At 35.1% G+C, this 10,995-nt stretch overlaps 1 protein-coding gene across 6 annotated transcripts; it reads right to left on the reverse strand.

Annotated features, from left to right (window-relative positions):
• Positions 1-998: 998 nt before the first annotated feature.
• On the reverse strand, positions 999-10,582 carry Pfk (ATP-dependent 6-phosphofructokinase). Of its 6 annotated transcripts, none has more exons than XM_076774420.1 (17): positions 10,422-10,582; positions 8,887-9,007; positions 8,656-8,807; positions 8,386-8,575; positions 8,100-8,310; positions 6,874-6,982; positions 6,183-6,371; positions 5,868-6,058; positions 5,714-5,789; positions 5,454-5,480; positions 5,302-5,322; positions 4,970-5,071; positions 4,693-4,899; positions 4,452-4,604; positions 4,048-4,372; positions 3,746-3,968; positions 999-3,653 (listed from the first exon to the last, which is right to left on the reverse strand). In XM_076774420.1, exons 2-17 carry the CDS (start codon positions 8,978-8,980, stop codon positions 3,512-3,514), a joined length of 2,412 nt encoding a protein of 803 aa, XP_076630535.1. In that variant the 5' UTR covers positions 8,981-9,007; positions 10,422-10,582; the 3' UTR covers positions 999-3,511. The 6 variants fall into 6 exon arrangements, with proteins under 6 accessions (XP_076630535.1, XP_076630545.1, XP_076630528.1 ...); XM_076774430.1 differs by lacking the exon at positions 6,874-6,982 and adding an exon at positions 7,313-7,421; XM_076774413.1 differs by lacking the exon at positions 6,874-6,982 and adding an exon at positions 7,733-7,841.
• Positions 10,583-10,995: the final 413 nt, after the last annotated feature.

The following is a 10,995-nucleotide window of genomic DNA, read 5'->3' on the forward strand; positions in this document are numbered from 1 at the left end:
ACGACGAAATTCGGAATGTGCACGTAGAAATGTGCACGAAAACATTTTATATAACTATAAGTTTTATATTTACGCGCAATGGCGGAACTCGATAAGTGACGTGCACGACAGTCATTCGTTATTTAGATCTGCATCTTGTATTACGATTCAAAAAATTTTTTTAAGCATAGGTTATACTTAATGGATACGCTTTACTGCTTTAAGTATAATTCACGTATCATTCGTAATCATCATCGCGTCATTAGGCCAAAATAAATTTATGTATCCACAGTCGACGGTGCAAAGAGGGTGATCTTCAAAAGTTTATAGTTCTTTCGAGGATATCTTCGTAAATATTTAAACATTTTATTATATAGTCTGTCTTTAACGGTTATTAGTGTCGCTTATGTATATGCTTTTTCAACAACATCTATTGTCTTTATAGTTCTCTAAACATTCGCATCTTTAGCAACAACTTTACCACTTTGACTGCCATGTCACCCATACATGGATGACAGAACTTTTAACAGTGGAATTAAAACAATTCTCAAATTGAATTGTGAGAGAAAATAAACTTTAACAGTGAAAATATTGCAACTAGTTCTAAGTTATGCAGTTTACAAGTGTCTGAAATCAAAGTTTTGGCTTCGTAAACAATTTTAAGGTTTTAGACTGGCAGTCAACGTGTCAAGCAAGTAATGTGCGCAATCTTTCTTTAAATACGTATACACATCTTTGTTATTAACCTAGTTTAGGAATCAATGACAAGTATTATACCATTATATTTTTCGTGCAGTGTGTATTCTCTAATATATCTGGAAAAAGTTGCTCTTTGCTTCAAATTAACCCTTTAACGACTACCGCTACAGAACTGTTACATTTCACAAATTTAAAATAATAATCGTAGGTTGTACAGAGCCTTCTCTCTAGCGCATCGATCGTTCATCGACACTCGGCTCATATTTTACACAAAAAGCGTATACGTGCGTCGTTAATCGTTAGAAAATATTTTTTCCCCCCCGCCCCGCGTTTCTTAAAGTCAGCAAGTTTCTATTAACATTATCACTTCGTATCGGTGATATTAGTAAAATTCACAAACACGAATGAATTCGTGAAAAGGTCACGATCGTTCGTGCTGTAACGTCACGAGCATGGTTCTAAAATTTCTTTAGGGAATAGTAACTCTACTATACACTCGAGAAAACAATTACGAATATTAATATTCGTACGACTCGTCGTGTTAAATATATGAGAAATATACGAGTACAATAATAACACGAATTAAATCTAAATACTCTTGCGGTCACAAGCCTTAAACATTAGCAAAATCTTTTAATGTTACACGCAACCAGTACGACTTAGGTCTTTGGTTGTGCCCCAAGTGTCGTCCGACGTTGCAAATTATGTTTTGAGGTAGATAAGTATATTCTTCAAATAGCTTTTCACAGCTATCGGTAAAGCTAAACCAAAGGATAAAGTTTCTCATCAAAGAAAAATGCCACGTTAAGGTTAATATTATGTAGCGAATTCGCGCTCCATGAAAGTTTTTAATCTGACTTGTGATTCATGTTTCGAACTGAAAGTTTAACGATGAAGTAGCACGATGCGTTCTAAAACGTATTGTTTTTATTCTAACGAACTCTTGTCGAAGTTACGCGAAAGAATCAAGCGCCAAACGTGTCGTTCCGCATTTAAAATTCACACGATTTGCAATGAAGTTACTCTGATCGATATCAACATTCTATACATGGGAAAAATTTCAATGGCGGATTCCAGAGGCCAAAATAAGACGAAAGTCAAGAATACCAATTTGTCGATGGAGGCTTCGTTAAAAAGTTAGTAACGTTTCAAGTTCCGTTCGTTCTGAATTTTTTTCTCGAAAATGCGCCAGATTTCGGGGGTATGTCTATTCACCAAAAATTATTGTAATTAACCCCCGTAACTGAAAATAATTTTTCCCGAACGATTTGAAATTTTTTTTTTTTCATCGAAAAATTTTGGCGCCTAATTAGATTTTCAGTAATGAATTTTTTTCTCGGAAATACGTAAGATTTCGAGGGTATGTCTATTCACCAAAAATTATTGTAAGTGACTCCCGTAACCGAAAATAATTTTTCCAAAACGATTTGAAATTTTTTTTTTCATCGAAAAATTTTGGCGCCAATTAGATTTTCAGTAATGAATTTTTTTCTCGGAAATGCGTAAGATTTCCGGGATATGTGTAATGACCAAAAATGATTGTAATTGACCTCCGCAACCGAAAATAATTTTTCCAGAACGATTTGAAATTTTTGAATTTTGGCGAAAAATTTCACACCTTCTCGAATTTTTTTCTCGAAAATGCGTAGGATTTCGGGGGTATGTGTAATGACCGAAAATTATTGTAATCGACCCCCGTAACCGAAAATAATTTTTCCAAAACGATTTGAAATTTTTTTTTTTCGTCGAAAAATTTTCCACCTTCTCGAATTTTTTTCTCGAAAGTGGTTAGGATTTCGGGGGTATGTGTAATGACCAAAAATGATTGTAATTGACCCCCCCCAACCGAAAATAATTTTTCCAAAACGACTTGAAATTTTTGAATTTAATTGTTAACAAAGCCTCAGTCAAGAAATTGATATTCTTGATTTCCGTCTTATTTTGGCCTCTAGAATCCCCCATTAAAATTTTTCCCAAGGGTGGCCGAACACCCTGTATAGATGAGTGTAATAAACGCGATGTCAAGTGTGTTAAGAATGTTTCGTAAGATTCAGTAATTACGAAAACTGAAATTTACTGAAACTCGAATATCGCGTCGAGAGGTTATCGTCACCAGTTGGTGTTCATCTTTTATCATCACATTCAACTGTGGTTACATCTTTTAATTGTATTATACCATTCAAATATTATATACTATATTAATTTTATATCGTCATTTACCTTACTTTCAAAACAATATCAATGACAATAAATATTTTAACACTGCCCATCATAACAATATAATCTTTCATCGTTATCAATGAAAATGCCTTCTAGATTCCCTAACTCGTTTTATATCCTTAAACTATGAAGGGTATACATTACCTCCGCATTTCAGGTACTATCTTTGTACCTACTTCTCACCTGAGTTTAAACCGCGTGCAAAACACATAACTTCGATATGTTCGGAACAAAATATTACTCTGTAATTCTTGATCATGACAATGATGTGCAATAATTTGCTATTTATTTAGATTGTTTCACATTCAAGATACTTGGCGCGCGTCTTGTTATCAAATAATGAAACATACAGACGAAGGGTGCGCGTACACATTGCAATTTTGCAATCGTTGATAAAATACTTAACTTACATTAAATCCCGCAGAACATTTGTATTCTACGAATTTTCCTCTAAAATTTGATCGTTCAACTCATAAATAATAACGGAACAGGATTATCGTAATGCCATACAATACTGTAATACTCTTCAATGAAATCTACTTTTCACCATTTAACTGTGTACAATTTACGGAATATTACCTTACACCGCATACCGTGACGTGCAACTTGTTGTTTAAACAAGAGGATCGTTATCGAGATCCATTTCTTCGACAGTTATGTAAAGACCCTCTTCCTCGTACGTAGACTCGTGCTTTGCTAAAACTTTGAGTAACGGCCGGAGTTTCATCCACCACTGGTATGTTGGAATGCGATGCCTATAAAATTAAAAAGAAATCAAAAATAATACTTCAAACTATTCGAGGTTAACATGTATATCTGTAGCCTGTATACAATTTTATGTACTCACTCGAAATCAGTATTTTCAATCAGATCTGAGAATGGTGTAAATCTATACTGCCTCCGCACTATACCAATCATAACCGCAGTGTTGGCATCCATAGTTCTCGTTTGACCTTCTGCGTTGGTATGTTTCTTTAATTGGTCGCTGAACCAGTCGACCGCCTTAGAACCCATCTTTGTACCCAAATTTCGGTCAAATGGCGTCGGTGAACCACCTTGTTGCATATGACCTACGAAAATATTTCTATTGTTCGTAAAACAATCTTCTAAAAATTATATTGTAGCGTTGGTCAACTATTAAATGCATACCAATAATGTTCATTCTACAACTGAACAGACCCTTTCCTTCCTCGCTAAATAGTCTCTGCATGAAATCTGTATTGTAATTCAAATTAGCGTTTTCATTTCTTAAAATGAGACCTCTTTGTACGCCTTCGGACATCTTAGCAGCCATCGCAATGACATCTTGATTTAAATCTTTGATATTAAACTTTTCCTCGAAAATATATGCTGCGTCGGATCCGCCTGCTAATCCGGCAACTGTAGCTAAATAACCGCAATAGCCACCCATAGTTTCAATAATAAATACTCGGCGTTTTGTACCCTGCGCCGATTGACGGATTCGATCACAGATCTAAAAATAAATATGAAATCACGATTCTGACATTAAAAAAAATCATTGATTAATATTAAGAAAGTACAATCAAATTTACCTCCGTAATTTCATTTAAAGCAGTATCACAACCTAACGAAAATTCTGTTCCAGGAACATTATTACTGATAGTCGCAGGAATCATAGCAATAGGAATTCGAAATTCTTCGTACTTATCCCTAGCTTTGTAGAAAGTAAGCCCTGTTTGGTAGCCCTTTCGAAATGAAGTAATGGTTTTATAATAAAAGAAAAACGGTTGCTCCAAATAGCGTTGCTATCAAGTGGCTTTTAACAATTGTTACCTCAAATCCTCCTATAATAAGTAAAGCTTGAATTCCATATTCCTTGAGCTTCTGGGCAATTTGCGGTAACTGATCTTCCTTCGGCGGAGTACGTTTTGTTCCTAAATAAGCACCACCTTGAGCTACCCATCCAGTAACAGAAGGCCAATCCATCAGCTTAAACTTCCCGGACGTGAGACCCAATATTCCATCGCAAATACCGTAAACCTGGAAGTACATGCTGTAAGATTTTTATTATAAAAACTAAGAAGAAAAACGAACAATTATAAGACAATACCTTGTCACCCCGATAAATACAGTTTCTAACAAAGGAACGCACCGCTGCATTCATACCACAAGATGGCGATCCTATATGCATTACACCTAACGTGTAGTGATCCTGAAACAAAGTTTTATAATAATTCGACGGAAAAATTTGTCGTTAATCCATGCAGCGTACACATAAAACACGAACACATTCTGTGGTCTGACGTAATGTTCGGTATTAATTATCGTATGATGCTTATGCTCATTCCCATCCGCTTAGCGAAACACTTGCTACGTACAAAAAAAAAAATACATGAAAATATAGTAGTAAAAATCTGATGATTTAAAAGTTGGTTAACTCACTTGTCCACATAAAGTGAATTGCTAGTTTAGAAGGAAAAGATGAAAGTGTTAGAAAAAGGGTTGTGCACAACTAGGCATCAAAAAAAAAAACCAATATTCAGCGAAAAAAAAAATATAAAATGACACTCATAGCTCTTTCTAAACAAATTTACCTTTGTCAATGCGGGGCCATTACTTTCCTGAAGCAATATTAAATAATACATATAATATAGATAATTTTCCACTTCGGTGTACATGTATGTTAATCGTTAGAACTAAAAATCTTCATATAACTTTTACTTTTCGCCGGGTATTTACTAAAATAGTTCGAAGTTTCATATTTGTATAGTCATTGATTAAAAGCTCCGACAGAAGATGTTAAGTTCGTGGTAGTTCTAAGTATTATAATAGTAATTATACAACGATAACCTACTTTATGCGGGTCATGGTCCACGGGCGCCTTTAGACGAGTCAACATCTTGTACGTCTCTAAATTACGAGCGAATCCTCTAAAAATATTTTCAATGATATGTGATACAATTCGTAGATAAATATATGTTGTTAAATAACAGAACAATTTAGCTTACTTTCCACGAAGTTGAACGGCGAGGTCCCAGTTTTTATCGGCCATAGCCTGTGCTACTGCTTTTGTACGACGAACGCACTCCATAAGCGGTAACCTGACGGCTTGATTTCCGTCTAATGTAACGACACAAGCTTCAGTTCCCGGTGTTGCTTCCATCAAAGTCATCACGGCTTCTGCGCCCATTCGACAACCCTATGTAATGTTATTAAATTCAGAAAATGTTCTCCAATTAATCGGAACTAATACTGATACTGTTCGAATATCTTTGATCAATTAATCAGATTGTCATGCATATCAATTTAAAAGAAGCACTAACCAAAACTCTGTCAAAAGCTGATGGATTACCACCTCTTTGAACATGACCAAGCACGGTAATCCTAGTATCTTGTTGTAGCTTTGCGACAACAACATCGTGAACTTTTTCGGCAGTAATTGGCTCGCCATTCCTGTCCACAGCTCCTTCAGCTACGATGATAATATTAAGTCGTTGTCCAGTGAGCCGTTCCTAGGAAATAAATTTCCCAATCTTGAAATTTGTACAGAAGGCTCGAAGGCGAATCGTGTAAACAATCAAAAGCACAAATGCCATCCACAGAATAATTCCAGCTAAAGGGAAAAGAATTTTAAATTTAATGAACCCGATACGTGGACATCAAATAAAATAATATCGATGAACACATATGATTAATGCACATAACGTTACTATACGAAAACCTGTTAACGTTTTGTTAAATTCAAAAATGTTTAAATAACGTGCACCTAAATAGTGTGTAAAATTAAAGAACAAAGCACGCTACACAGATGAAGCTTACCATGAGAAACAAAGAGATAACTAAAATGATCAAAGAATATCTGTTTCCATCTGTTACCTAACTAGAAACGATAAAGTATGATATTTAAAGAAGAAATTATTCCTCTGCGTATAACTGTAGTAAACGATAGGATATACAGCTAACTTCGTTTAACCGTATAAAAAATTATAAAAAAAAAAAAAAGAAATTTCGAACCTGCAGCAATTTTCTGCACAGCTTGCTTGGCCAATCCTGCTCAGGTGGCCACTCTGGGATGAACACAAAATCAGCTTCGCAACATATGGCTGCCACTAGAGCCAGGTAACTGTAATAGTATGTTATAAAAGCTAGCTAAAAATGTTAAGATAATATGAAACGATCGATGACTATTTTAAATTAAAGAATTAATGGTTTTCAGATAGTTTCCGTAATATCTATGAACAACTTTTACGCGCGAAATTGTAATGTATCTGATCGGTAATTAGCATACTTTTATTTAATTGCAAAATCTAACTACATCGATGAAGGAGCAGCACACGTTCAATGTCGAATATAACGAATGAAATGAGATATATAATAATGTCTGGCCATGATAAGATTTCATTGTAGGTAGATATGTCTGTAGGTATAATGTAATGATCTATCAAGGACGTGCCTGTCGCAAAGCTTCGCAAAGTTCCTCGACCCAATCACCTGTCGGTGGTGCTTCAGGTATAAAGGAATAACATGCTTCCGAAGATAAACTTGAGGCTAACGTCAGATACCTGAAAGACTCTATCTTTATTATCTTTGTTATATTAAATTAACTTATTTAAATTTGTTCGTATCGTTTTAACGAATAATACGATTGCGTGATGTAAAAATCGAACTCGGTATTTCGATCATTCGATTCTGCGTATAATTGGAAAGAGGGAGTAAGTATAATATGAAGTGGCAGTTTCTTTTTTTGTGACATGAACAACACAAGTAAGCAATCAGAAATACACGAAAAAATGCAAATTATAGAATTTGTTAAATTAAGTTAGTGAAGTACAACATTGTGATCAGAGATTTGGAAAGTTCCTAATCAACATGCCTGCTCCAACTTTCTACATAGTTTATCAGGCCAGTCAACAGGAGGTGGTGACTCCGGGCAGAAAACAAAATCTGCTTCTGCAGCTAAAGCACCCACAATTGCCAGATACCTATCCAAAAGTTAACCAAACCTATAGATCGTATTACAGAACTGAACGTCATTTAATCAATTAAAAACTACCATTTCAACAGTGCATGTCTTTTTTGCCGCTGAAATATCAATTTTTTTCAAAATACAATTAAGATATTTGTAATTATTATAAAACAAATAAATAAATAATATCTATTGTTTCACAAACTGAAACAAACAATACAAGTATATATCCGGTCGAGAAATATTTTCCAATGAAGTGTAACAGTTGACTTACCCGCAATGGCGACCCATAACTTCCATAATGAATGTTCTTTGATGAGAATATGCAGTACTGACGATCGCATCGATGCTTTCAATAATACGATGCAACGCAGAATCGGTACCAATGGTCATATCGGTACCGCAAAAATCATTGTCAATCGAACCCACCATACCGACGATATGCAAGTGTTGATACTTATCCGCTTGCTCCGCAGTTATTTCACCTAACGAGCACGGAATATCATAAATATATGCAATAACTTTAATAAAAATTGAAGCAAAAACCACTTTATCCTTACCAGCCTGTGCTAATTCTTTCAGTAAATCAGCCCATTCCTCTTTGAAAAGGTTTGCACCGGTAAGGGAACCATCGCCACCAATTACAACTAGATTAGTTATTCCGCGGGTTATTAAATTTTTAGCTGCTTTTCTGCGACCAGAGCGTTCTCTGAATTCTTTGCATCTAGCAGAACCTATTACTGTACCACCCTAAAATGCACATATGATTACTATGTACCTTATACTATTGCTTATGATGATGTAATAGAATAGTAGGACTGCATACATACCCTATGAATGATGCAAGATACAGAGGACCAAGATGCCTCTACAATATTATTTCCACCATCCACCATGCCCTGATAGCCTTCTTTGATAAAGAAAACTTTACATCCTAAATAAATCCCCATTCTAACGACTGCTCTCACTGCAGCATTCATTCCTATGAAATGTATCGCAATAAACATATAATTAAGTATATTTTACATATTTATATTCTACTCAAACAGTATTTTTATTACCTTGGGAATCACCTCCACTGGTAAAGACTGCAATGCCTTTACCTTTATGACTACCAGGTTTTATAAATCTTTGTGCTGCTAAATCTTCTGCCATGTTTAGACCGTAGTGCTGCTTATGTCTCTGCAAAATAAATAACAATGTTACTTTGTGACACATTATTGGTAAACATTGATTTGTTTGCCTGTGTTATAGACTCATCATAGACTTGAACTTCTGTAATGTCCATGGTGTTGTAACAAAGATCCATGGGAACATGCATTGGAAGGCCAAGATAATTCAGTGAAAACATCTAATCAAGTTTGTTAGCAATATGTTAACCGATACAACTGTGTAACAAAAAGTGTAACTCATCATACGTATTGTATCTGTTTCATACGTAACTCACTTGTGGAAAAATTGTAAAAAGGTTCAAATTTCGCTCGCGAGATTTTCTTTTTTTACTTATTACACTGTTACTTTCAGTTTTGACATCTCCTGAAAACCATATTCCTTGCATACATCTAACAGAATTTTGATCTTTGCCCTCTAAACTTAATTCTACATTACTTTTTATAGTTCTTATAAACTTCAAGCTAATCTCTATGATAATTTTATAGTTAATATGTTACTTTTTGTTGGAATTAAAGAGTGAATAGAATCCTCTTTCTCTACATGGTCTTTGGTTATACAAGTACATAATGTACTACTATTTTTTATAAACATGCCTTGAGAAAAATGTATGCGACGAATTTAAAAAAAAAATTAAAAGAGTAATACGTTACATGTACAAAGAATATAACCTCGGATAAACAAAAAATCCAAAAAAAGTGTTGACATTAGAAAACTGTTTTATTGTAACATGAACATAGGCCTGATGCATTTAAATATAGACTTATATTTTCAATTACTACTTTCAAAATTTACGAACGCTTATATTTTCGGATACGATGTTTATTATTTTTATAACACAAAATTGAAACGTGCATTCTAGCTTTGCTTCAACAGTAACATACATTGCATAAGTATCATTTCGTAGCGATGTAATATGTGACGTGAAATCGTAAAATTAAATTTATAGATTATCGTATCTATTAGGCATCGTGAATGAAGCGAAAAGCATCTGACACCAGGTATTATTTTCTCAAAGGGCATTGCAACACAAAAGTTCCTCGAACAGTCCTTCATATTTTAAAATAAAATATCATGTGTACAAAGAATCAATGGAATCTGGCACAGTCTCAAATTGCCGCGCATCAAAACATCAGAACAACAGCAATACGCGCAGTATAGATCATTTGAATTAGATTGTCTAATAACGGGATATTTTTTGTACGAATACCACTGTACGTACAGCTGTCGATGTAATTTAGAAAAATCGATACGATACGTTAACGCGATATTTTATTCAGTTTTACCAATCGCGATCGAACACTGTTGTCCGTTGCAATGTGTATACGATGTAATGTCACACTGTCACTGACAATCAATCGGACAGGGTGGACCATCCATTATCGTTGAATGTCACACAGGTAAAGTAGGTCTTCGTTCGACTCACCTAATGAAAATATATCCGTTTACGATGGAAATCGGAGCGGGGACGATCCTCTTAATCTTAAAGTAAATGAAGAATCCGCGGTCATCCGACTAAAACGTCAGATACCGCTTCCACGTCTTGTGCCTGACTAAAACTGAAGGTGACCTTTATCTGTGCCTTCTGTACGAAGCCCTCCCCCACCAACGGTATCGGTTGCTTCTCGTCCCCCCACTCCATGATAGAATTAAATTTAGGAAACGTCCGTAGATGGTGTTAGTGGCACATCCATCCTCCAATCGCTAGACTTCGTCGGCCCCGCTGCGTTCCCGGAAACTATTTTAAATCTTGTCTACTAAAAACTTTGACATCGAACGTTATCTATGTGTAAAACTCGTTTGTCAATAAAGACAGACAATTGGTTAGGCGAAGACAGTATCCTCATACGCCAACATTTCTTAACTCAATTTGCAACGTTATGGAATTACTCCATACCGAGCATGTCGAACACATTTTGGCCTAAGAACCAATTTGCGCTACAAATTGTTTTATATGACGAGTTTAAATAGGCAAAATTGTCCCACGTTGAAGAACACTG

The sequence above is a fragment of the Colletes latitarsis genome, chromosome 2 (genome assembly GCF_051014445.1).
Source record: "Colletes latitarsis isolate SP2378_abdomen chromosome 2, iyColLati1, whole genome shotgun sequence".
NCBI classification, from domain to species: domain Eukaryota; kingdom Metazoa; phylum Arthropoda; class Insecta; order Hymenoptera; family Colletidae; genus Colletes; species Colletes latitarsis.